The sequence below is a fragment of the Hordeum vulgare genome, chromosome 7H, assembly GCF_904849725.1.
Source record: "Hordeum vulgare subsp. vulgare chromosome 7H, MorexV3_pseudomolecules_assembly, whole genome shotgun sequence".
NCBI lineage: Eukaryota > Viridiplantae > Streptophyta > Magnoliopsida > Poales > Poaceae > Hordeum > Hordeum vulgare.
In genome coordinates this window covers 575106035-575133435 of record NC_058524.1, presented here as the reverse complement: position 1 = coordinate 575133435, position 27401 = coordinate 575106035, and the positions used below count along the sequence as shown (strand labels likewise).

General features: G+C 45.9%; 2 protein-coding genes across 3 annotated transcripts; both read left to right on the top strand.

Moving 5' to 3' along the window:
* The first annotated feature begins 17233 nt into the window (after positions 1-17233).
* On the top strand, positions 17234-21627 carry LOC123409996 (putative cysteine-rich receptor-like protein kinase 20). 2 transcript variants are annotated; one of them, XM_045102866.1, is made up of 8 exons: positions 17234-17826; positions 18183-18235; positions 18742-18842; positions 19379-19560; positions 19683-19884; positions 20105-20342; positions 20441-20594; positions 20920-21627. In XM_045102866.1, exons 1-8 carry the CDS (start codon positions 17380-17382, stop codon positions 21265-21267), a joined length of 1725 nt encoding a protein of 574 aa, XP_044958801.1. In that variant the 5' UTR covers positions 17234-17379; the 3' UTR covers positions 21268-21627. The 2 variants fall into 2 exon arrangements, with proteins under 2 accessions (XP_044958801.1, XP_044958799.1); XM_045102864.1 differs by having other exon boundaries at positions 18180-18235.
* A 1779-nt stretch (positions 21628-23406) lies between these two features.
* LOC123409994 (putative cysteine-rich receptor-like protein kinase 20) lies at positions 23407-26648 on the top strand. Its single transcript, XM_045102862.1, has 8 exons — positions 23407-23883; positions 24020-24072; positions 24307-24392; positions 24779-24960; positions 25078-25279; positions 25483-25720; positions 25801-25954; positions 26091-26648. Exons 1-8 carry the CDS (start codon positions 23422-23424, stop codon positions 26439-26441), a joined length of 1728 nt encoding a protein of 575 aa, XP_044958797.1. The 5' UTR covers positions 23407-23421; the 3' UTR covers positions 26442-26648.
* Positions 26649-27401: the final 753 nt, after the last annotated feature.

Below are 27401 nucleotides of genomic sequence, written 5' to 3'. Positions count from 1 at the left end.
TCAGTTTGAGAACCAAGGTATCAATCCAGTAGGAGTATCAAGATGAGGCACCAATGAACCTGCGCAAAAACAAACAAACTTGCACCCATCGCGATAAAGGGGTTGTCAATCCCTTCACGATTACTTGCAAGGTGAGATCTGACAGATTTGAAAGGTAAATAGAAATAAACGTGCAGCAAGGTATTTTTGTATGTAGATCTGAATGTATGATGTGTAAAATAGACCCCGGGGCCATAGTGTTCACTAGAGGCTTCTCTCATGATAGCAAGTATTATGGTGGGTGAACGAATTATTGTCGAGCAATTGATAGGATCGCGCAAAGTCATGACGATATCTAAGGCAATGATCATACATATAGGCATCACGTCCGAGACAAGTAGACCGATACTGTCTGCATCTGCTACTATTACTCCACACATCGACCGCTATCCAGCATGCATCTAGTGTATTAAGTTCATAACAAACGGAGTAATGCCTTAGGCAAGATGACATGATGTAGATGGATAAATTCATGCAATATGATATAAACCCCATCTTTTTACCCTTGATGGAAACAACACGATGCGTGCCTCGCTACCCTTTCTGTCACTAGGTGAGGACACCACACGGTATGAACCAAAACCAAGCACTTCTCCCATTGCAAGAATTATAGATCAAGTTGGCCAAACAAAACCCATAACTCGAAGAGAATTACAAGGATACGAAATCATGCATATAAGAAATCAGAGGAGACTCAAATAATATTCATAGATAATCTGATCATAAATCCACAATTCACCGGATCTCGACAAACACACCGCAAAAGAAAGTTACATCGGATAGATCTCCATGAAGATCATGGAGAACTTTGTATTGAAGATCCAAGAGAGAGAAGAAGCCATCTAGCTACTAGCTATGGACCCGAAGGTCTATGGTGTACTACTCACGCATCATCGGAGAGGCAATGGTGTTGATCAAGAAGCCCTCCGTGTCCGAACCCCCATCCGGCAGGGCACCAGAACGGTCCCCGGATGGGATCTTGCGGAGACAGAAGCTTGCGGCGGCGGAAAAGTATTTTCGTGGCTCTCTCTGGAGGTTTCGAGATTTTTGGGAATTTATAGGCGAAAGAGGTAGGGCAAAGGAGGCAAGGGGGGCCCACGAGCCTGCTAGGCGCGCCCCCCTAGGGCGCGCCTAGGGGGCTCGTGACCTGCCATGAGACCTCATGCCTTGGTTCTCAAGTCTCGTGCGTATCTTCTGTTATGGAAAAAATCATCCCGCAGGTTTTATTCCGTTTGGACTCTGTTTAATATTCTTTTCTGAAAAAGGTCAAAAACACAGAAAAAACAGAAACTGGCACTAGGCACTGAGTTAATAGGTTAGTCCCAAAAATGATATAAAAAGGCATATAAATGCATATAATACATCCCAAGTTGATAATATAATAGCATGGAACAATAAAAAATTATAGATACGTTGGAGACGTATCAGCCGTCGCCTCCTCCCGTAACCCTAGCTCCCGCTTCCCGTCGCCCCTCCCCCGTAACCCTCTCCCGTCGCCCCCGTGGGCGACCAGGGGGTAACCCTAGCCGCCGCCGTCGGTCCTCCTTCATCCTCGCCACCGCCAGCAGCACCGCCGGGTGAAGCCTGGCCGATAGGGGCGGCGACGGGGATCCTCTCCCCTTCACGAGACATGGCTGGCGCGGGACGACTATTCGTGAGGAGGCACCGGACTAGCGCGTGGTGCGGCGGCGCTGCATGTGGATCCTAGCGGGGGCGTGCGGAGCGCGTCAACGACTAGGGTTCGTTCTTGCGGCGCAGTGTGTCGGCTGCGAGAGGGGAAAGACATGGTGGTCGCGTGCGTCGTCGAGTTCGGGTCAGATCCTTCTGGATCTGGTGCCCGGACACCGTTGGCCAGCGTAGGGTCGTGGTACTCGTCACTGTTCAGATTGGATCTTCATTGATCCAGATACCCGTGGTGTGCTTCTCTCCTGCGGGTTCCTGGCGTTGCCGACGTGGTCGCGAATGAAGCTGGTGGAGGAGATTCAGATAAGGGGAAACCCATTGGTCGGCCCTGGCCGGTCGCGCCAACGACAATGCTCAAGGGAGCCGTTTTTCTTCCTGGGGACGTCGGTCTATGTCTACTCCTCCACTTCCTACCTCACTGCCTCTTGGGTGAAAACCCTAACTCCGATGGGCGGCGGCGTCCTTGACGTCGTGACCTTCCTGAAGGCGTCGCCTTGATGGCTGAGTGGTGGTGGGCACTATGTGGGTCCTGGACAGTTGCTGGTGGTGGGCACTGCTTCGGGGGAAACCCTAGGATCCGACTTTCCAGATCGGACGATGGCGGTACTGCGGTGCCGTTTCTCTCTTGGGAGCATTGTTTGTGGAGCAACGCTGGATGACAGAGCCAGGAGATGGATCGGCTTCGTCTGGCCCGAAGATTTGGTGAAACTATCAAGTCATGCCTGGCCGACAGGTGTGTCACGCCCAAGATGCGACCCTATCCTCAATTTGGCACGAAGGCCTCGTCAGGGATAGAACGCATCTCGTCGTGTCGCAAGAATGGATATCGTTACAAGTACATGTACTGAAAAGAAGAGGTATATGATAGAATTGGCTTACACTCACCACAAGCTACATCAGAGTCACATCAGTACATTACATAAACATCAAGAGTAAGAGCAGGGTCCGACTACAGACGAAAACAAACGATAAAATAAGAACGACGTCCATCCTTGCTATCCCAGGCTGCCGGCCTGGAACCCATCCTAGATCGATGAAGAAGAAGAAGAAGAAGAAGAAGCAACTCCAAATGTACAATCAACGCGCTCGCGTCAAGTAACCTTTACCTGGACCTGCAACTGGTGTTGTGGTAATCTGTGAGCCACAGGGGACTCAATAATCTCATTTCCAAAGGTATCAAGACTAGCAAAGCTTAATGGGTGGGATATGGTTAAGTGGTGAGGTTGCAGCAGCGCCTAAGCATATATATGGTGGCTAACTTACGAGTACAAGAAATAAGAGGGGGATGATCTACGCATAACAGACGTGAACTACTGATGATCAAAAGAATGATCCTGAACACCTACCTACGTCAGACATAACCCCACCGTGTCCTCGATCGGAGAAAGGAACTCACGAAAGAGACAGTCACGGTTACGCACACAGTTGGCATGTTTTAATTAAGTTAACTTCAAGTTATCTAGAACCAGTGTTAAACAAAGTTTCCACGTTGCCACATAACCGCGGGCACGGCTTTCCGAAAAGATTTAATCCTGCAGGGGTGCTCCAACTAGTCCATCACAAATTACTACAAGCCGCGTAGAAATCCTCAATCACGAAGCTCGCGATCTCGTCGGATTCCCTAGTGGAAAACCTCAACTCTGAGATTACCCAAAGCATCACCAGAATCCCGATGCACAAGATATTCCGTCAAAGGTAAAACTAATCCAGCAAGGCCGCCCAACGTGTCGACAATCCCGATAGGAGTCTCGTACCCCGTTCTCAGGACACGACGGATGAGCGATGGTTACCACGCCAAACGCCGAGTTGCCCCGGGTAGCGTTAATAAGCTGCTCTGTTTTGGACCAACACTCATGAGGAGCACTGGCCCGGGGGTTGATTCAATTATCCTCGGGTTAATTACTCCCTATGCAATTCATTAGTTATTGGGCAAATGTAGTACCAAAGTTGGGCCCTGCCAGACCAGCTTTAATCTATAACGAATTATCATGGGGGTCCCCATAACAACCCCGATCGTGTTAGGAGCGCTCGTTTATGGAACATAACACCGGTAGCCGAAATCTAAGGGGGCAAAGTTGGAACAAAACACTAGGCTAGAAAGGCCGAGCCTTCCACCTTTTACCAAGTATATAGGTGCATTAAATTAAATAGCACTAATATGGTGATAAGACAAGGAACCCATGTTATCACATGGAAGCAACTACACCTGCAACTAGCAACGCTAACACAGGGTTAAGCAAGCGGTAACATAGCCAAACAGTGGTTTGCTAGGTTGAACAGGTTGATGGTTTTCATGGCATTGTTGAGAGGCTGATATTCAACATGTGGTAGGCAACGAGACATAAACGACAACATCGAAATAACTAGCATGGCAATGATAGTAATGGTATCTGGGGAAATGATCATCTTGCCCGAGATCCCGCTTGGAAGAAGAATGCCTCCGTGAAGCAGACGAACCGACGTAGTCGAACGGGTCCTCACAATCCGACAAGTTTGCGGAACTCTATCGAGACGGAGCAAACCGGAAACAAACATCAACATAAATATTCACCACACGATGCACAACAATATGCACAACCTAGTATGATGCATGATCAGTTCAATGATGCAAGGGATGGCATGGCAATTCACCTCACGCAAACACTACACATGAAGTGAAGCTCGATATGCAACGGGTTGCATATCGACGAAACTCCACGATCAATTATTTAATTCACCCCCGATTACTTACCGGCAATATTAAATTGTTGTTATCATGGCAAGGGTGAAGCAATGGTCCTACATGGCATCCTAGACGGTTAACATGCGGAGCAAAGAGCGAAGCTACGGCACAAGAGGCATGCAACACAATATGTATATGCCACGAATGCGTCATGCATGTGAGTTCATAACACGGGCAAGAAGGAAAAGAAACAGGTGTCGCCACGGCGAGTGAGAGGGGACCATGGCGGCGAAACGGAAACGATGCCACGGCAACGTTCCTATCACGACAACTCGGCGAGCAATCGTGCCAACGTACTGGGAACACGTGCGGGAACGGTAAATAAAGATGGGGTGATCCCGTATCTCGGGTTCCCATGTGTCGAGGCACAACGAAAGAAGACAGCGGCCAACGGGCAACATACGGTGCATACATTCATATATTCATACATCACTTGTACACGGTACACGACAACGTTTCAACGTTATACCTTCGGAGCGTGCACATCGGAGCGGTTCGATTCGGACAAGGAGACCAACGGTCGTCGTGGAAGTCGTGGTAGTAGTCGTACACGGTCTCGTCGACGGTAGTCGTTCGCTCGGCGTCGTGGTTCACGGTCTTCGGCGACGGTAGTCGAACTCGTTTTTCCGAAGATGGTCGGGGTCGTCGAGGACGACGTTGTACTCGCGAATTTGTCAAGGCTCACGGCAGGTGGGGATGGTGCACGCGGCGACGGCAACCAGCGACAGCGGCAACACGACTACAACAGCTACGACATCGCTAGCATCTATCAGCAAGCCTAGCAACTAGCAACAACATAGCAAAGGCATCAAGCAGAGCAACCTACATCAATCGGCATCTGGCGGCTGCAACAACATGTGGCAACAGCAAGGAAAACTAGCATCGGCTAGCATTAGCAGCAAAGTAGCTTGCAAAGCATCAGACAACAAGCACGCAAGCAGCTATAGCAGCACCATCCATCGGCCAGCAACTACAACAGCTCAAACAGCAACAGCAAGGCACCAGCGGCACATCGGCTTGGGCAGCAGCAAAGCAGCACGCAACAATCTTCAGGCAGTGACAGGCACGCACAGCAACATCAACAACTCAGGCAACAGCATCACGGCATCGCTACAGGCGGCGCCGGCGAGCAGCAAGAAGGAGGCCGGGCTTGGAGGGGCGGCTCGGCGCGCGGCTGGCGCCCGGCGAGCAGCAGCATGCGCTGAACCAGCGGCGGGGCGAACGGCGAGGCGCGGGAGACGGCCACGCAGAGGAGGCGGCCGACGGGGCGACCGGTTGTTGGCGCGAGAGGAAGCAGGGGCGACGCCATGGCGCGGTGGCGCGCGGGGCTGGCGCACGAGGCGGCGTGGCGAGGTCGGACACCGGCGAGGGCAACGGAGGCGAGCCGGGCTCGGCGGCTGCGCGGGCACAGGGGGCTGCGGGTGAGCGCCGGCGAGGGGCGAGGCCGAGGCCAGGGAGGCGGCGAGGCGGCGCGCGGGTGACGGCTGGGCACGGGGCGATGCGCGGCGCGGAAGGCCACAGTGGCGGGGAGAGACCGGCAAGGCGGAGGGAGCTGGCGGCGGGTCGGGCTCAGGAGGAGGAGGCCGGGTTGTCGCGAGAGGGGCGCTGGGAGCACGAACGAGAGCGAGGGCGAGGGTAGGTTGACGGCGCTGCGGGGGAGAACGACGCTGGGGTGGTCGCTAGGGCAGGGGGAGGAGGCTTGGGCCTTGGCCGGCTGGGCCTTGGCAGGCCTCCTCCTCTCTCCCTATTGCTCCCTTTAAAAAAAATCAGACAACAAAACAAAAGAAAAAGGTTTTTAAGAAAATAAAAAAAATGCCCTTTTGACTCCTTTAAAAATATACCCAACTATAAAATAGATTGGGCATTTTTAACGAAAAAAAATAAAACCTTTTGAAGAATTAAAATAAAACCCTTTTTTACAAAAGAATAAAATCACACCCCTTTTATATAAAGAATAAAATAAAACTCCTTTTATAAATAAAAAAATGAGATTCTATTTTGAAAATAGACAAAAGGAGAATTGAAGGAAATCCAAGGGGTTGCCCCCATATTTAATAAAATGATTTTCTTTAAAAGAAAGCGAACATTTTTAACTAGGGGTTTAAACGAAGACTTCAACAAAACCACAAAAAACGAAATAAGAGGGGAGAGGAGGGGGGATAAGGTTTTAGGTCCTCGGTGCAACTGGGTTTGAAGCGGCTCTGTTGCACCCACTCTCATCACGCCAATGAACAACGCCACACTCACAAAGCACTCACAAGCAACACCGACAAAACACAGTTGACATGATGCCATGCATGATGCGATGATGCAACTACATGACGATGCAACGAATAAAACTAAACACACGACGGAAAAGGAAATAAAGAGGAATCTTCTGGAACATCGGTCTCGGGCTGTCACAACTCTCCTACACTACAAGAGGATCTCGCCCCGAGATCCAAGAATGAAAGGGGGAAGAGGATGAGAAAGAACAAGAGGTAAAAACTTAGTCGCTTCTTGACAAACGAGTGAAACCAACGATCCTTGAAGGTTGCAACGAGATGAGGAATGATATGAGAAAGAGGCAAGAATTCACGGAAAATTTCGGCAGCACTTCGGTAGGAAAATGGGACAAAAAATTCGATAAGAAGAGAGAATTAGACAATATAGATAACAAACAACTAAATAGAGCAAGGGAACACCATGATCTTGACAGAACAAGAAGCTAGACCCAAAAGATCAACATCACAATGCCTCCGGAACAAGAGAATAGTAACTAGCTCATACGGATTGAGAGAATGGAGAAAAGAATGAAAACTATTATCACAATAGAGTTCAAGAGCCTCCGGACAGAGAATTGATGTAATAGTTGGAAAACCTACAACGAAAACAACAAGATAGAAGTGGGCTTATGAAAATCATCTCCACAAATATGAGGTGACAACCAACCACTAAGAGAAACAAGGATAGATTGGGAGAAACAAGATATGAACAATTACTTACACCAAGAGGAAACATTGAGAACTTGGATTAAAGACAAGCACCATAATAGCAACAATCCATAGGAAAGGCTTTAGGTGAAATCCAAACCAATATAGCTCAATGAAGAAATCATGGGTTGAAATATCTCATGATCATAGAATTGGTAGTTTTAATTATCTCATTCTTGAAAGGAAAACTCTTCGAGGCTCCCACACTAAAAAGAATGCTATAATACCACCTCAAAGGATAACGGAAGAACAAATGCATCGAAAATGGAAGAGAAAGAATACTTGAGGTATTCCAACAGGAATCTTGAAGAACACATGAGAATGAATCACATCCTTGATGAACCACGAAGAAGGACCTCCGTATACAAATGAATGATGCAAAGATATGAAGGTAGAAAAGAATATGATTATGACCTGCCAAGATTTAGATGAAGCCTCACAAGGAGGTACTTAAAAGAACTTGGAACTTCGGAAAAAAAGATAATCACTTGAGAAAAGAATTGAGATCACGAGCCACTCCGAAAGAAGAATTGAAATCACTATGAACAAGAATAAGAACTACATTATGCTTATCCTTCATCAAGTTTAATTGATGACAAGCAACGGATTTAGCATACAACTTATTCTTCTTGAAAAGATTGAGGAGAGATATGAGCACAAACTAGAAGAAGTCTTGAAGGAGACACCAGTGAGAATTGAAATAATGAGGCAACCATGAATGAATGGAGATACATGAGAATGAAGAGATCATGAGCCACCTGAGAGAAAACTAGAACAAGGCACCAGAATAAACGAGAGACGAACGAAGAGACAACAATGGAGAAGAATTGAGGATGAAAACTGAAAGCTGAGAACGAAGAATCTTCTAAAATGATGGCCTTCGGAGGAACGAGAAATAAAAACAACTCAGAACTGCACCGGATAGCACGAAAGGGATTACTCATGATTGGAGCAAATAAGATAATGCCACGAAGCTGAAATGAAAATCTTCACAAGAATGGAACAAGACCGAGAGAAACACTCCTTCGGATAGCAAGCTGAGAATGAGGAGGAGAACACCACCAAGAATTAATGAGACACTCCGGAATAAAGAAGGATGCAAGGTTGAGCCAAATAAGAGAATTAATTCAAATAGATCTTGAAGAAGGAATATGACTGATGGAATTCATACTTACGTCATAGTTGAAATAATTAGAGATCTCCAGGAAACATTAAAAGAGCCAGGAAAGATCCTGGGAAAGAACCTGTGGGTTATGGGCCCACTCAAAGAAACCACCATCAAAAGATTGCTAGAAGGATTGATATAGCACCGGTAAAAAGAAAACTAGATGAGGTTGAGCACCTGGAAATAATTGAAAAGATTAAAAACAAGAATTACTGAGGTAACTTCAACGCTCCGGATCGAAAAGAGAGTAATAAAAGAACAACATAGGCTGAAAAGAATCTCCAACATGAAAAAGAATTACAAGGATAATTAGGATATGATGAACACGGATAGCTGAACTGAATTCACCGGTAAGGATGACAAGAATGAACAAAGATGAACATGAAGCTCCTGAGAATCTTCACAATGAATCACCGGGTAAGAGAGAAAAGAACAGACATCGGAAGCACAATGAAATGAATGCACTTGGATGAAAACCAATCACCGAAGAAAAAGGGCGGGAGGGCGGGGAAAAAAACAAAGACAACTCGGGACAGATGAGATGAACTCCGGAATAAATGAGAGAAAGATCTGCAAGAATTGGGGAGGATTGAATCCACTTGGAGATAAACACACCGGTAAAATGGAATTGATACGATGACTCCGGTTGACAAGAATTGATAAGACAACTGATTGAGCAAAAGAATTAGCATTCACATAAAAATATGAGAACACCTCTTAAGAAAGATCTGAAATCACCACTTGACATCGAAGCAACTTGAATTACCATATTAAAACAAAACAAAGGGAGAGGCTTATGAAACAAGCCAGAACAAACTCATGAGAAAGATTTCGTCCCATATTTTCGTGGACAGGATCGCACGGGCTCGATCCTTACAGTAGCCATCAAGTGCAAGGCAGTGCACCCAACATACGAAGCGTCCCCGAGTCGTAGCAAGCTACAAGGACTCTTTAAGACACAACGTGTACCGCTGTAAGTCGATCGTGAACAAACGAATCCACTAGATGTCGAACGCCAACCTAACATCATGCATTTGTTGGAAGATTGTCCTGTAAGCAACTACTTGAATTCCCACCTATGAATTCCCGAAATATCTGATCATGCAATCTGGTACACGGATACAAGGAGTAATAACACACAACTCCTATACTAACCCGTCACCTGTATCACATCCGTCAACACACAACCAGAATCTCGGACCTTCATCTACAACAGACCCTCGTGATCACAACGATACAAAGTATGGCAGTACTCCCGAACAATCTGCACCAGTACTGGGGACATCGGGGTTATCTCTCCACTACTAGTATTGAAGTAATTATGGACATCGGGGTTATCTCGCCAACGGGCAACATACGGTGCATACATTCATATATTCATACATCACTTGTACACGGTACACGACAACGTCTCAACGTTATACCTTCGGAGTGTGCACATCGGAGCGGTTCGATTCGGAGAAGGAGACCAACGGTCGTCGTGGAAGTCGTGGAAGTAGTCGTACACGGTCTCGTCGACGGTAGTCGTTCGCTCGGCGTCGTGGTTCACGGTCTTCGGCGACGGTAGTCGAACTCGTTTTTCCGAAGATGGTCGGGGTCGTCGAGGACGACGTTGTACTCGCGAATTTGTCGAGGCTCACGGCAGGTGGGGATGGTGCACGCGGCGACGGCAACCAGCGACAACGGCAACACGACTACAGCAGCTACGACATCGCTAGCATCTATCAGCAAGCCTAGCAACTAGCAAGAACATAGCAACGGCATCAAGCAGAGCAACCTACATCAATCGGCATCAGGCGGCAGCAACAGCATGTGGCAGCAGCAAGGCAAACTAGCATCGGCTAGTATTAGCAGCAAAGTAGCTTGCAAAGCATCAGGCAACAAGCACGCAAGCAGCTACAGCAGCACCATGCATCGGCCAGCAACTACAACAGCTCAAACAGCAACAGCAAGGCACCAGCGGCCCATCGGCTTGGGCAGCAGCAAAGCAGCACGCAACAATCTTCAGGCAGCGACAGGCACGCACAACAACAGCAACAACTCAGGCAACAGAAAAAGGCAATAGCATCACGGCATCGCTACAGGCGGCGCCGGCGAGCAGCAAGCAGGAGGCCGGCCTTGGAGGAGCGGCTCGGCGCGCGGCTGGCGCCCGGCGAGCAGCAGCATGCGCTGAACCGGCGGCGGGGCGAACGGCGAGGCGCGGGAGACGGCCACGCAGAGGAGGCGGCCGGCGGGGCGACCGGTTGTTGGCGCGAGAGGAAGCAGGGGCGACGCCATGGCGCGGTGACGCGCGGGGCTGGCGCACGAGGCGGCGCGGCGAGGTCGGACACTGGTGAGGGCAACGGAGGCGAGCCGGGCTCGGCGGCTGCGCGGGCACAGGGGGCTGCGGGTGAGCGCCGGCGAGGGCGAGGCCGAGGCCATGGAGGCGGCGAGACGGCGCGGGTGACGGCTGGGCACGGGGCGATGCGCGGCGCAGAAGGCCAGAGCGGCGGGGAGAGACCGGCAAGGCGGAGGGAGCTGGCGGCGGGACGGGCTCAGGAGGAGGAGGCCGGGCTGTCGCGAGAGGGGCGCTGGGAGCACGAACGAGAGCGAGGGCGAGGGGAGGTTGACGGCGCTGCGGGGGAGAACGACGCTGGGGTGGTCGCTAGGGCAGGGGGAGGAGGCTTGGGCCTTGGCCGGTTGGGCCTTGGCAGGCCTCTTCCTCTCTCCCTATTGCTCCCTTTAAAAAAAATCAGACAACAAAACAAAAGAAAAAGGGTTTTAAAAAAAATTAAAAAAATGCACTTTTAACTCCTTTAAAAATATACCCAACTATAAAATAGATTGGGCATTTTTAACGAATAAAAAATAAAACCTTTTGAAGAATTAAAATAAAACCCTTTTTTACAAAAGAATAAAATCACACCCCTTTTATTTAAAGAATAAAATAAAACTCCTTTTATAAATAAAAAAATGAGATTCTATTTTGAAAATAGACAAAAGGAGAATTGAAGGAAATCCAAGGGGTTGCCCCCACATTTAATAAAATGATTTTCTTTAAAAGAAAGCGAACCTTTTTAACTAGGGGTTTAAACGAAGACTTCAACAAAACCACAAAAAAACGAAATAAGAGGGGAGAGGAGGGGAGAGAAGGTTTTAGGTCCTCGGTGCAACCGGGTTTGAAGCGGCTCTGTTGCACCCACTCTCATCACGCCAATGAACAACGCCACACTCACAAAGCACTCACAAGCAACACCGACAAAACACAGTTGACATGATGCCATGCATGATGCGATGATGCAACTACATGACGATGCAACGAATAAAACTAAACACACGACGGAAACGGAAATAAAGAGGAATCTTCTGGAACATCGGTCTTGGGCTGTCACAAGGTGCTACGCTGAGTCATACATGGTTGGTAGGTGCTACGCACGACAGTTCTTCTAGAATCTTCGTGTATGGACGAATGAGCGTAGGGCGGTGGCGCTGTTTGGCGCCATGGCGGCGTCGATCATCTTGCATGGAGCTTTTGGTGGAGATGTCAAGTCATGCCTGGCCGACAGGTGCTACGCTGTGTCATGCCTGGTCGGCAGGTGCTACGCACGACAGATCTTCTAGAATCTTCGCGTGTGGACTGACGAGTCGTGGTGGCGTCGACGGATGTACGGACTGGCAAGGATGATATAGATCTCTCTCCTGAAGATGGGTTAGCGTCCTGATGATGACAGCGGCATCTAAAACGTGTGCATGTGGTGTACGCTTTAGGTCTGCTGCACCTGCTGTGGGTTTCGATATGTTATGTGGATGTATCGGTGACGACACCGGTTTTAGATATGGGGAGTGAGACCACTCCACATCATCGAGTTTTGTAGGTGCGAGTGGTGGCTTCAGATGGTTTGATGTATGTTCTTGTTAGACCTATGTTGAATAACTAATAAAAATGGGCGTATGCATCGTCTGATGTAGAGGCCGGAGGTTTGAACCTCCTTTTCCAAAAAAATGAACTTGTTTGCCTTTCCCAATGGATTTTAGGTATAAATCTGCTAGATGCTTGGGAGTTCGGCATTTGCTAGTACGATGGTTAGTACATCCACACCTTTCACAAATCTCAGAGTTGGTGTTTCGGTCATCTTTTTTGAAGTGACTTTTACCTTTAAATTGACCAAAGCTTTTCTGCTTGTTGTTCCTTTTCCACTTTTCATTGAATTTCTTGAAATTCTTTTTGTTGCCCCCATACTTTTTAGTAAACTGAGTGCTAGCATGAGCTTTAGGGATTGGCATGGAGCCCGTTGGGCGTGCTTGATGATTCTTCATGAGAAGTTCATCATGTTTCTCAGCCTGAAGTAAAGTGTATATGAGCTCAGAATACTTTTTGTATTTTTGTTGACGGTGCTGCTGTTGTAGTACTCTCATCGAGGGGTGGAAAGTGCACAAGGTCTTCTCAATAAGATCTTCTTTGGAAATTGCTTGATTGCAAAACCTTAGTTTTGAGTTAACCTTGTGAACTGCAGAGTTATATGCTGCCACTGATTTGAAATCTTGGAACCTTATGAGGGACCATTCTCTATGTGCTTCTGGCAACATAACTGCTCTTTGTTGGTCATATCTCTCCTTGAGAGAATTCCACAAAACTAGTGGATCTTCTTCCATCAAATATTCCAACTTTATGTCTGAATGGAGATGATGCCTTAAGAAACTTAAAGTTGTATATTTGGCTACCGCGGGGATTTCTCCGACGCCTTCAATCGGTGTGATGATAGTGGAACCGAGTTTATGGCTTTCAAGGGCTATCTTTGCATCCATAGCCCATGGTAAATAGTTACTACCATCTAGTTCAAGTTTATGAAATTCTCTGTTCATAACGCCAGCCATTTCCTGCATGGTATTATCATGCATAATTTTAGTTTTACTATGAGAGTAAAATATAAGTAACAACAGATGCTTCGATGAAGCAAAACTTTCAAGTATGGCTGATGCTTTATATTTATATGTGTAGACCTCATTTTATGCATATGGCACTTTAAAGATAGTCACCATTGCGGTGTAGATCTCACAGTAATGGAGAGCATAATCTTGTTTTGACCAGTAGATCTTCATATGCCCATTATCTTGTGTCATACTACATTTTTACAAAAACACTTTGAAGGTAGTCATCTTGTCAAAAGACTAGATGTAGACCTTATAGCAAGAGTGGATAATCTACAAATTATGCAGTAGATCACACAATTACCTTATGATTTGCAAAAATTTGAGGTAGTCACATCAATTTGCATATTCGAAGAGCACTCGAAGATAGTCATTTTGCTAAAAGAATGGAGGCAAAATTTAGATCTTGCAGTGATGAGAATAATTTGCAAAGTGTAGTAGATGACTCATCTACCTTGTGATCCTAAAATTTGAATAAAAATAAATTGTTGTACTTAAGAATTACATATTCTAAAAAATGTTGAGGCAATCATATAGAATATGTACACATAGTTTGAGACTTTATTTTAGATGATACATAGTCTAAATATGCAAACTTACAATACAATAGTGACTGGATATAAACAGAGGTTTAAATAATATATATCACACTGAACTAAATCTAATAGGTTGCTTTTCAATATACAAATGCTATGGACTATTTTAGGATGAAACCAACACAACACATTAGCAACCACTTTATTTAGGTAAGTGTACGTGATGTTTTTTTTTTCTATAGACCTGTTTTGGGCCGTGGTGACCTTTGGCCAGCCCAACACCGACACAATAGCGGTGGGGTGGATAAGGAGGGGGCGAGCGAGTGGTTTCCCTGCCCCAGCCACCACACCCGATCCACCACCACGCAGCCATCGCTGCTGCCGTCGTGCAGCGTCGCTGCCGCGAGCCACCACCAGCCATCGCCGCTGTCGCGAGGTGGCTCGAATCAGGAGAGGGAGGGTCCTCCCATGGGGTATCCGGGGAGGTTGAGACCCACCGGGGCCCACGATCCAGAGCTCAGGCGGGGGCGATGCCGTTCCAGGGCGGCCACAAAGCGGCGCAGGATGCGACGGGCCTCCGGCGGTGGAGTGGAAGGCGGCGGGGGCGGAGTTGATGGTCCCGGGGCGGACAATGATGTGGACGACGAAGCCACCGCCTCAATTTGCACGCCTGCGACTGTGTTGAGGTCGAGGATAGGGGCGCCGGTCTCGTCCGTCATCACCGAAGCCGTGGGCTGTTTCTTCACAGCGGTGGCGAGCCACTGCTGCTCCCCTTCCGTCGGCACCACTTCCCAATCCATGGTTGAAACCGGGCCATAGCCAGGGGGGAAGGAGTGCATCAGATCCTCGTCCGATGGAGTCAGCGTTGGGAGTTGAGGATGCAATGGTGGAGCGGTCTGGCGCAGGCCGCGGTAGTATGACGGTGTTGGCGGTGGAACCAGTCCGACATCAAAGTCATCTTCTTCTACCAGGAATGGCGCCGAAGGTCCAGCGAGAAGCCAACCCATAGGAGGGGCGACAAAGGACGGCGCTGGAGGCGCCGGTGCGACCATCTCGACGGGCCGTGGTGACCACGGGGACCATGGCGACCACGATGGTGACGGGATCGGGCACGGAGGCGTCTTGCAGATCGACGAATCTCGCCTCTAATGACGCGAACAAAAGCAGATACAATGGCATGCAGGTTCAATCTTGCCATTTTTTCCTTACCTTTCTGCCTCTTTTCTCCTCTGATGTGCTCTAGGTAGAGTCGTGCTGATAACGTGTAAGAATGTAAATGATTGAACGAATGATCTCTCTTGCTTTCATTGATATGAGAATCACATATTTATAAAGGATTTGGGATGCATCAAAGTGGCGTATGTACAAAGAGGTGCCTGTACGGAAGGATGTGTCCGTACGGACACTAATAACTGACTAATGACAGCCTAATGACGGTTTGCTAATGACCGTCCATATTTATCGGTTCGTAACAACATGTTCGAGACCTCCCAAGTTTCATTATATTTTCGTTCCCGTTGATGACATGTCATATTGGAGAATACGTGATATGTATGAAACGTGTAGAATCGGGACTGTTGTTTCAACTTCACGCATCGTATTGGGACTCCCCATATGAGAGTATTAGATAATTGTATGGTGTGAACATAAAAGACTTTGTCTATGGTGGTGTTCTTTGAATGCATAAATTTTAAATTCTAAAAACCTTAGATCTAGCTTTCCGTTTTACACTGCTTGTTGAAGGCATTGTCCGGAGCTTATGGAGTTCTTCGTTTTTTTAATAAAAAACTATTACCTAACACTATTTCCTCGTTGAAGATATAAGTATTGGTGAACCTTGTGCAAATTCACAGGGGCGTGCAGGTGCGACGCATTCACCTGCCTTGCCTTGCCTAACCGTTCGATTACCTCATAATTTGCAAGAGTACTTGGATCTAGCACAATGCAGTCGTTAGATTTTATGTTTTTATATCTAAAATATACTATTTTCACTTGTTTTTACCAAGTTTAATGGAGTAATTTTAAAGACATTTATTTTTAGGGGCTGCTACGCATCTACCGGCGGATGTTTAGTAAACATCCGTCACTTGAAGGTCTGTCCGATGTACGCGCAGTCGTCCCGATCTACGCGTGCGCAGCCGTCCGATCCGCTCCAGCCGGGCACCCTATAATTCCTGAAACGACGGCCGAGTTGCAGAAACTTTCATTCCTGAAACGATGACCGAGTTGTAGAAACTTTCGCTTTGTTGCGAGAAATAAATTTTGCACCCGTTAATTTCTGAAACAACGGTCGAATTTCAGAAACAATTTGCTTGTTGCAGAATTTTTTCCTTCGTCTTTGTGTAACATAGGTACTTTTTGCGGAAGAAATTTTTGCAACAAAGATCATGCTGCAGAAGCATCAGCTCCCTTCGCCGACCTGCTCGGCCGCGGCATCTTCCTCGCCGACGGCCGCCTCTGGAGCCTCCAATGCAAGCTCGCCTCCTACTCCTTCTCCTCCCGCTCGCTCCACCGCTTCTCCGTGCGGGAGCTCCGGGAGCACCTCCACCGACGCCTCCTCCCGCTCCTCGACGCCGTCGCAGGCTCCGGCGTGGCCCTTGACCTTTGCAACAGTGAAGCTAGTGGCATCGGTATCTTGTTGGCGGTGCAACCTATGCCATGGCTAGGAGCTTAAGCTGGATGGTATGTGATGGAGGAAAAGAAGAAAGGATAAGCAGTTGATTCTCGTGAGGATAAGGATGATTGGTTGCCTCTAGATGTTTCGAGAGAGAGAGGACGTGGGACAAAGAGATAGCCCCAGCCAGCCATTCGATCGACTCGATCGAACGGCAGCGTGTCCGACGGATGTGTAGCACGGATCAACCGGCTGAGGGGAATGTTTTCCCTTTATTTTTCTGTTGCAAGCATAAAAATTATGATTTTATCAATCGCTCGTACTAAACTTCAAGATTTAAAACTTAACATTTATTTTAAAAATTCATGAAACGTATTTAAAATGAATTTTATTCGAAAGCCAAAAATAAAAGCACGACAGAAACTGCATACCTCATCGTCCGGGAATCTTGTCAAGAACGATGGTAAAAGTTGATTTGTGGATTATTCGTCATGCCATGGAATGCGAATGCGACATTTCGAAAAAACAAAGGCCATTTGTGTCCTTAAAAGTAAAAAAGACAAAACAAGAAACGTGGCATTAGAATGCAACGAAAGTCCACACATATACCACGCTTAGTCAAAGTCGCCGGCGATACACAGACCCGCCGGTAGATACGTGTCGCGCCCGCGCCTGTCAATGGCGGCAACGATGCCCGGAGAGGAAGAGGCCGCAGAGCGGGGGAGCGGGGAGCCGGGAGCATGGCGAGCCCATGGGACAGCCCTTCGAGCAGCCTGTGGGGCACGCTGGGGCAGGCCTCCAACGTGGCGCAGCTGGTGGGCGTGGACGCGCTGGGGCTTGTCTCCATGGTCGCGCAGGCCGCCCTGGCGGCGCGCCGCCACCGGGACGCCTGCGTGCGACTCGCGCAGCACGTGGAGCTCGTCGGCGGCCTGCTGAGGGAGCTGGAGCTCGCGGAGCTGATGCGGCGGGAGGCCACCAGGCGACCGCTGGAGCAGCTCCGCGCCGCGCTGCGGCGGTGCTACGCGCTCGTGACCGCGTGCCAGGACTGCGGCTATCTCCGCCGCCTGCTCCTGGGAGCCCGGATGGCCGACGAGCTCCGCGCCGCGCAGCACGAGATCGACATGTTCATCCGCCTCATCCCGCTCATCTCCCTCGTCGACAATTCGACAAACACTCGCCGTGTCCAGGTACGCGTGTTTGGGCTTGATGCTGGTCAGTAAGTAGCAATTTTCTCGGTGCTTATGTGGAAGTTCGTATCGAAATTGAAGCCCATGGTAGCATGTGATTGGGGAAAAACACTGATTATGGAGTTATTTTATTTGTAAAATCCGTCAAACTGATCTGTTCAAGTGATCATGGGCATGATATGAATTTGTAAAATTATGGCTGAATTGGATTGCGACTGCAATTTGGTACTTCCAGTTACACAATCTTTCGCTATTCTGATTTTGTTTATAGGGCACCTCAATCACAGAACCTCTGCTGGTTGATTTTACGTTAATATAATATTTGCCATTTAATCATCCTGATCCTTGTCTAGCAGGCCGAGGAGCGGGTGCTTAGTGTTGTCACAGACAATTCAAGTAGTCACATCAGGTCAGTTAATTTTCGTCATGTAGTTTATCACCCAGAGAACAAGCCATCGTTTTCTCAAGTTTAATTCCAAAGTTTTGTGGCGTCTTTTACAACTTATTATCTGACAAAGTTTACCAAATAATAACGTGGGATGTTAACAACTTATTATCTGACGAAGTGACAAGTGCAAACCAGATGACTGTTCACCATATTATAGGTAGACTAAAATCTGGTTCCGAGCTACATGCTACAAACCTACACAAATTATGTAGATTAATTGTCTGAAATTTAAGTTGTGCACCAGATCAATGAGTTTGTTTGACTTCAAATACTATCAGCTGTTTGACTTAAAATATACTATGTTTCGACAAATTTCAAGTTTATTTGTCATTAAGCATCCTTCTTATATCCCTTTTTAGGATATTTTTTCCTTCTTATATTGAATCTTTGTGAAGTCAACTTATGTAGCCCTGCCATAATTTAATAAGTTATACAGACTCAGATGTATGAAATTTGCCACCTTTTAGGAGTCTGTTGAAACCATCTCCAGCAAGAGCTTTGGACTTCTCCGAAATACGGGTTCAAGGAGCTGCTGAACTTTGCATTGTTGGAGAAAAACCATCTGTAGGTAAGTAGTTATTTATGAATTTCCTAATGGGCTTAAGCATGAACTTACCTGTGGAAATTAGTAGAGTGAAGTTTCATGCCAATGTTATTTGTTTCAAGGATTTTGAATCGCTTTGTTATGTCTGTGCTGCTGCCATACCTTACTGCTCATGTTTGTTGGATATATATACATGCATACTTGTTCAAGACAAACATTGTGTCACCGCATAAAATTGTACTGTGTCCAAATTTTAAGTTACAGTAATAAAGAGATGTCATGGTGAGAGCACTGGCTAGTGGAAACAAACATTCATCACATATTTGCTCTGTTATTAACCAAATGAAATAATGATAACAACATCATCAATATCTTGCATGACTTCGTCTATCATAATCTCCATTTGTTTTCATATGATGGGAAGTCCCTAATTAGGATAAGTTGATGATCGATAGAAAAAACAAACTGAGGCATGCTCTGAATAATTGTGTATTCTCTTAGTCATGTAAATGCTTTTCGCAATCCCGTCAGTGACATTGATAGATTATCCTATGAATCAGGAAAAGTTGACCTGCAAGAACAAAAAATCTTCAACATTGAAGAACTTGCTAAGCTTTGTACCCGTATTGAGGAAACTTGTGTGGGATTTGCGAAGTTCAACTTCTTTCAGATCGTGGATGCTACAGACAATTTCTCAGAGAGGAGAATACTTGGGTTTGGTGGGTTCGGTACAGTTTATAAGGTAAATATGTGCCAATATCCAAAGTAACTAACAAAGTGAATACCTGTCCTCCTTGTCTTCCTGATAACCAACTGATTTCTGTTGATAGAATGTTATTTGAACTCCCTTAGTAACCATTGCAGGGTCAGTTACCCAATGGACTTATGATTGCCATCAAAAGACTTGATGAGCATGCAACGATATTTGATTTCGACAGTGAATTGCAGCTTGCCAAGCTTCAGCATACTAATCTGATTAGGTTGCTGGGGTGGTGCATTCATGGGAAAGAAAGGATCCTAGTATATGAGTTCATGCAAAATGGATCCTTGGACCATTACATATCAGGTACATTTTTCATATTATCAGAGATATTTTTCAAGCACACCTCCTTTAATTCCTAGTATAAGTGTGCATGAATTCAAAACATCTACAGTTAAATGGAAGGCTACAACAGATCTAGTTTTCACCTGATTCTTTGATGCTCCAATCATAAAGGCTATTCTAGTTTGGTTCAGAGCAATACGTCAACAGTTGATAGAAGATGCAATTTGATTATCTTTTGCAGACAGAACAAAAGGGCAATTGCTAGACTGGTCTAAGCGATTCAAGATAATTACAGGGTTAACAGAGGGCCTTGTTTACCTGCATAAAGGCTCTATGTCCTGGCTTGTCCATAGAGACTTGAAACCACATAATATCCTGTTGGATTATAACATGAGCCCGAAGATTACTGATTTTGGATCAGCTAGGACACTGAGTTCAGATGTAGCAGAAGAGCACACGAGTAGGGTCGTGGGAACCAGGTATCAGCTGCATACGGTATCAATTATCACAGATTCCCATCATTTGTTTTCAGATGGTCTAATCTTACAGTTTTGGCATCTTTTGTTTCACTTTTCAGTGGTTACAAAGCTCCAGAGTATGCATCTCGAGGAGTTTACTCGCTGAAGACAGATGTGTTCAGTTTTGGCGTCTTGGTTCTGGTGATCATTAGTGGCCGAAAGAATACCATACTCAACAAGCAAGGGGATACTGTTGGTGATCTCGTACGAGATGTGAGTGAAAACATACATTTCAAGCAACATTTTTTCTCCGCTCTCAGTATTACTCCCTCCGTCTCAAAATAAGTGACTCAAAAATGACTCAACTTTGTACTAAAGTTAGTGCAAATATGAGTTACTTATTTTGGGACGGAGGGAGTAGAAAATAGACTTACTGTATTTTTTTTACTGAAGTGGTGAGTTCTAACCTATACCATTGCTTGGCATCAAAAGTTGTGAACTGTTCTAATAGGGGGTGCAAAAGCAAGATTTATTTTAATACCTGGCCCATATAAGTTACATTGCATCTCTTTAAAGTCAAATGTATTATATATTTCAGGCCTGGCATATGTGGAAGGACCAAAGGTTGCATGAGCTTGTGGATCCGTTGTTAGGAGACGGATATGAAGTCTCTGAGATAACAAGATGTACTCAAGTGGCACTGCTTTGTGCTCAGGAAGATCCAGCAGATCGGCCCGCCATGACAGATGTTGCTGCAATGCTGAACTCTGAAAACATAAGCTTACCAATGGAGCCTAAGCAGCCATCTGCGCTGATCCATGGGTGTGCCGACAGAGACACGACATCGACGTACACGGGCCAATCAAGCAGGACAATAGACATAACCATAACAAGTTCAGCTCCAATGTCGACTAGAGTTCGAATCATTCTAGACCCGGAGGTTTGATATGATGAACATTTTGTACTACCATCTGAAGTACTCCCTCCGTCCCAAAATAAGTGACTCGAAAGTGGCTCAACTTTGCACTAACTTTAGTGCAAAGTTGAGTCATTTTTGAGTCACTTATTTTCGGACAGAGGGAGTATATAATTAGAATGTGAGTAAGGATGATGTGCCTTTTATGCTCAGGTAATGTAGATATTCAAGATATCAAGACCAGTTTTGTGGAGTGAAAATAAAAATGTGTCTGTGGTTGGTACCAGCTACCAGACTGGTTTTTCCATCAGCTACATTGTAATTCAAACCTACAATGTTTCATATTTTGTTGTTCCTATTTTCTACGCAGATAGGGATCTTGGAATCTTTGCAAGCTGGTTAAGATGTTTTGTAAGACATCAGGATCTAAAAAAAAATGCGCTGCCTGTAGATTAAAGAAGGAAGTCCTGGATTAGAAGTGAAAATGAGTCCCGCTTCGATACAACCCCCTCACAAAAACGTACAAAGGACAATATGAACCTTGATAATTTGTACGTACTTCTGTATGTAAAACGTATGCCGTTGGTGAAGGGCAGCTCACACTAGCCGGGAATCAAACACGCGACCGCCTACAAAATAAAGAGCGTGCATAACCACTGGGAGTACCTGCCTTTAGTGAAAGTTCTAAAGCTTGATGCTTTAAGTAACGGATAGGCTGCGAATTTTAGGAAGATTTTACGCACGCTTTGGGAACGGGTCTTTTTTCCGTAGTTTATTTTTTATTTATCTATTTTTGTTTTCCTGTTATGTTTCTTCTTCATTTTTCAAAAAATGGTCGCGCTTCCATAATTTTGTTCAAAAATTCAAAAAAAATTGTTAATTTCAAATTTTGTTCATAAATTGACAAATATTCGCATTTTCAAAAACTGTAAGGTAACTTCAAAAAATGTTTGTGTCTTCCGAAAATTGTTCAGAATGTCAAAACATGATTTGTTTTTTGAAAAGAAAGAACAAAATTATGAAAACAAACATTTTCAGAGAAGAGGAACAGATTTTTTTAATTTAAAAACATGTTTCAAAAATGCAAAAAAAATTGAAATCTTAAGGTGTTCTGGATTTTCCCGAACACTTTGAATGTTGTGAAGAAATTCTTTTGAAAATGGGAACAGTTTTGAAATTCCAATAGGCGCCTGACAGGAGCGATGTTGTCGCTTAGTTGTGTGAACATTCATGTTTACCTTCATGACATCATCTTTATGAAGAGAGAAGATAAGATACAAGGTTGATCAGGACTAAGTCAAAGAGTGAACGAAGTTGATCAACACACAAAGCACACAAGATGTACCGAGAGGGATCAAGTGATCCCATGGTATGGTAAGAATTTTCCATTACGCTCTGTGTACTAACCATGTTTTACATAAAAGTTTTATGTGGGGTCATGTATGTTTTCATGGGTTTGCGTCAAGAGGAAAATCTCATAGAATCCATGGAGGATACCATAGAACTTATGATACTTGTGCTATGAACTTGTTAATATTTTGGTGAGGAGCGGCACCCTGGCGTGGAGCAGGGAAGGAGGATGCCCCTGTTGTTAATCTAAGTTTGTTGTTGCTGTCATTTCCGTTGTTTGCTTTATTTAATCTAAGTTGTTTGTTGTTAATTTTAAGTAGATTGTGCTTGCTTTTGTGTTGATCATGTGGTGATAAGGACACCACATTTGAATGGGGTAAGCAGAACACAAACGTTGTTTGCAACCAAACAACTGAAGTTTGCATCTGTCCACACCCTATGCATAAAACGACAACCAAACAACAGGGGTAAGTGCCTCTTCATGCGATGCAGGCAACCAAACAGGTTGCATCTGCTGCATATGAGGTTGCATATGAAGAACCGGGCTGGCTGAAGATGAGTATGCAACGCAGGTACTGTAACCGAAAGCAACCAAACACGTCCATACTGCTCGCAATAATGCTCTATAGCGTATGCTTAAAACTTTTCAGGGCATGTACAATTTTACAGTAATTGAAGGCTGAAGCTGTCCGACATCTAAAAAAACAAATATTTTAACGCGTAAACAGTTTTTGTGGGAATGTTGAAGATGTTCCTGGTCAAAGTCGCCGCCGGCCCACTCCACCGATAGATACGTGTCGCACCCGGCACCCGCACCCTCGCGCGCGCCCGTCAATGGCGGCAGCGAGCATGGCGAGCGCATGGGACAGCCCGTCGAGCAGCCTGTGGGGCGCGCTGGGGCAAGCCTCCACGATGGCGCAGCTGGTGGGCGTGGACGCGCTCGGCCTGGTCTCCATGGTCGTGCAGGCCGCCCTGGTGGCGCGCCGCCACCGAGACGCCTGCGTGTGGCTCGCGCAGCACGTGGAGCTCGTCGGCGGCCTGCTGAGGGAGCTCGAGCTCGCGGAGCTGATGCGGCGGGAGGCCACCAGGCGGCCGCTGGAGCAGCTCCGCGCCGCGCTGCGGCGGTGCTACGCGCTCGTTACGGCGTGCCAGGACTGCGGCTATCTCCGTCGCCTGCTCCTGGGCGCACGGATGGCCGACGAGTTCCGCGCCGCGCAGCACGAGATCGACATGTTCATCCGCCTCATCCCGCTCATCTCCCTCGTCGACAATTCGACAAACACACGCCGTGTCCAGGTACGCGTGTTTGGGCTTGACAATTCGACAATTCGATATGAATATACGAGTACAATTCTGATTCCGTAGGGTGTTTCAGCTTTGTATTAAGGCTACAGCTAAGCTCGGTCATACAACCTGTGCTATTGTCTTGCAGGCTGATGAGGGGGTGCTCACTGTAGTCACAGATGGTTCAAATCGTGACATCAGGTCAGATCAATGAATTTGTTTGACTTAATATACACAATGATTTGACGTATTCAGTGTCATGTATCTTGGTCAATAAGCATGTTCTTTACTTGCTGAGTCAGTGTCATGCTCAAGTTATGTATCTGTGCCACAAGTTCAGTTATAGAGACTCAAATGCATGAAGATTCCCACTTCTTATGCATCCGTTGAAACCAGATGGGTGGCACAAGAATGATGAGATTTTCCTACATTTAGGTTTCCAAGAAAACCTTTGGAGTTCACCAAAATACGCATTCAAGGAGCTACTGAACTCTGCGATGTTGGAGAACAACCATTTGTAGGTAAGCATTTACTTCAGGGAATTTCCTAATGCCGTCAATCATGGACTCAGATATATGGAAACTAATAGGCTGAAGTTTCATGTCAAAGTATCCATATGAATGATTTTCATATTACTTTTGTTACACATGCATACTTTTTCATGAATAAATATTGTGTCACCACATAGAAGTTAATAAGCACGCCATGTATGATACAAAAGAAGGACTTCAAACTACCGAACATAGAGTTCTGTACTTGAGAAATTCCTTTAGCACATACTTACTCCATTAGTAACCACATGAAACACAAACAAACTGGAGCATTTTCTCAATATTTTTGTACTTTTAGTAGTGTCAATGTTCGTTAAATTCCCAGTTGTGACAAGGAAGGATTATCTGTGAGTCAGGAAAAGTGGACCTGCGAGAACAGAATATTGTTGACATTGAAGAACTTGTGGAGCTTTGTACCCGTATGGAAAAGGCTTGTGCGGGATTCAAAAGGTTTGATTTCTTTCAGATCATGGATGCTACAGACAATTTCTCAGAGAAGATGATAGTTGGATGGGGAGGATTTGGGAGGGTGTACAAGGTAAGCCAACATAGAAACAAGTTAACAAAGTGAATGCATATCCCCCTTGTCTTCCTAATAAAGCGTAGGTTTCCGCTTAGGGAAAGTTAATTTTAACTCCCTTGGTAAAAATTGCAGGGCCAGTTGCCTGGTGGACTTAATGTTGCCATCAAAAGAGCTGATGAGCACGCAGCAATGCTTGAAGTCAACAGTGAATTGCAGCTTGCAAAGCTTAAGCATGCCAATGTGATTAGGTTATTGGGGTGGTGCATCCATGGGAAAGAAAGGATTCTAGTGTATGAGTTCATGCAAAATGGTTCCTTGGATCGTTACCTATGTGGTAAGTTTACACTACTGTAAGTTATTTCCAAGCGCGCCTCGTTTAATTCCAAGTATTTACATGCACGAATGCAAACCGACTACAATTAAATCAAGGCTAAAGTAACCCTAGTTCCACATGATAATTGATTTGAAACTATTATAGTTTGGTTCAGAGCAGAAGAAATAATTCCGAAAGATAACCATTCTTCAAACATTTTGCAGACAGAACAAAAGGTCCATTGCTAAACTGGTCTAAGCGATTCAAGATAATTACAGGGTTAACCGAGGGAATTGTTTACCTGCATAAGCACTCCATGTTCTGGCTTGTCCACAGAGATTTGAAACCACATAATGTCCTCTTGGATTGTAACATGATCCCAAAGATTGCTGATTTTGGATCAGCTAGAGCACTGAGTTCAGACGTAGCAGAAGAGCGTACGAGTAGAGTGGTGGGAACCAGGTATGAGCTGCCTGTTATATCAATCCAAAGTTTAGATGTTCTAATCTCACAATTTCGATATCTTTTGTTTGACTTTTCAGTGGTTACAAAGCTCCGGAGTATGCATCTCGAGGAGTTTACTCGATGAAGACAGATGTGTTCAGCTTTGGCGTTTTGGTTCTGGTGATTATTAGTGGACGAAAGAATACCATACTCGACAAGCGAGGGGATACAGTTGGTGATCTTGTACGAGATGTGAGTGAACTGAACATATGTTTCAAGCAAGATTTCTTGTAGTTCACATTCACGAGATGTTTACTTTTGTTGCCAGATTATTTTCCTTCTTTTGCGCTGCAGTTCTTCATGTCAAGTTTGTTGAAAACTATTTCAGGCCTGGCGTATGTGGAAGGAACAAAGGTTGCATGAGCTTGTGGATCCGCTGTTAGGGGACGGATATGAAGTCGCTGAGATAAAGAGATGTGCTCAGGTGGCACTGCTTTGTGCTCAGGAAGACCCTGCAGATCGGCCCGCCATGACAGATGTTGCTGCAATGCTGAACTCTGAAAACATAATAAGCTTACCGATAGAGCCTAAGCAGCCCGCTGCACTGATGCACGAGTGCGCCGACAGAGACACGGCGTCGACATACATGGACCAATCAAGCAGGACAATAGACATAACCATAACGAGTTCAGCTCCAATGTCGACTAGAGTTCGAATCATTCTAGACCCGGAGGTTTGATATGATGGAGAACATCAGTAGAATATATAACTAAAAAAACGTGAGTGAGGATGGGCTTTTTACGGCTCAGGTAGTGTACATATTCGAGATATCAAGACCAGTTTTGTGGAGTGAAAATAAACATCTGTGTGGTATCCAGCTACATTGTAATTCAAACGTACAATGTTCCATGTTTTTCTGTTACTATTGTAGCCAGTTCTTAGTGAAGTTTAGCCTGGGTTGCTCATGTTTGGGACATGTTATTCGCATGTCCTTTTGTAGGGACATGGGAACAACTGTTTGCAAACCAAAACTGATACTCCCTCAGTTTCTAAATATAAGACCTTTTAGAGATTCTACTATAAACTATATATACGGATGTATATAGACATACTATAGAGTATAGATTCACCCATTTTGCTCCGTATGTACTCCAGTCTATAGTAAAATCTCTACAAAGTCTTATATTTAACAATCGAGGGAGTACTTAGCCGGCACATTCAGTTGGAGAATGAGAAATAAGCGCACATACCACCACGGGGCTCAACTTGACAAGCAGCCACCACGGGGCTCAGAGTTAAGATCTGTACCTGCACATACTACGAACATATCAGGATCTCTCCCGCAAAAGAGAGAGAGAGAGAGAGAGAGAGAACACACGAGGATCTCAAAATAAGCGCTGTTCAAGGTTAAAATAAATAAATCTTAATGCTGGTTAAGATGTTTAACTCTGAACTGAAGGCTGGAAAGTTAACAAAGCCTAAGGAACTACAGAAACGAAGATAAAAAGAGTCCGACGTACCTCCACCCCTCCGCGATCAGGATCTCCGGCGAGCGCGACACAATCGAAGCCGCCGATCAGCATGCGCCAACTGATCGAGAAAGCTCGCCTCACCATGGCTCTCCTCGACAAGGCTCGCTCTGCCTCCTCCTCCGAAGAGGTCAGCCGTCGGCATGACATCGAGCGCAGTCGAGCGGAGG

Excerpts from the sequence above, each read along its gene's own strand:
- LOC123409994 (XM_045102862.1), top strand. The coding sequence starts at position 23,422 with ATGGCGGCAGCGAGCATGGCGAGCGCATGGGACAGCCCGTCGAGCAGC. Across the intron at positions 23,884-24,019 it reads CAAACACACGCCGTGTCCAG|GCTGATGAGGGGGTGCTCAC; the intron begins GTACGCGTGTTT and ends ATTGTCTTGCAG. Across the intron at positions 25,721-25,800 it reads AGTAGAGTGGTGGGAACCAG|TGGTTACAAAGCTCCGGAGT; the intron begins GTATGAGCTGCC and ends TTGACTTTTCAG.
- LOC123409996 (XM_045102864.1), top strand. The coding sequence starts at position 17,380 with ATGGCGAGCCCATGGGACAGCCCTTCGAGCAGCCTGTGGGGCACGCTG. Across the intron at positions 19,885-20,104 it reads CTTGGACCATTACATATCAG|ACAGAACAAAAGGGCAATTG; the intron begins GTACATTTTTCA and ends TATCTTTTGCAG. Across the intron at positions 20,343-20,440 it reads AGTAGGGTCGTGGGAACCAG|TGGTTACAAAGCTCCAGAGT; the intron begins GTATCAGCTGCA and ends TTCACTTTTCAG.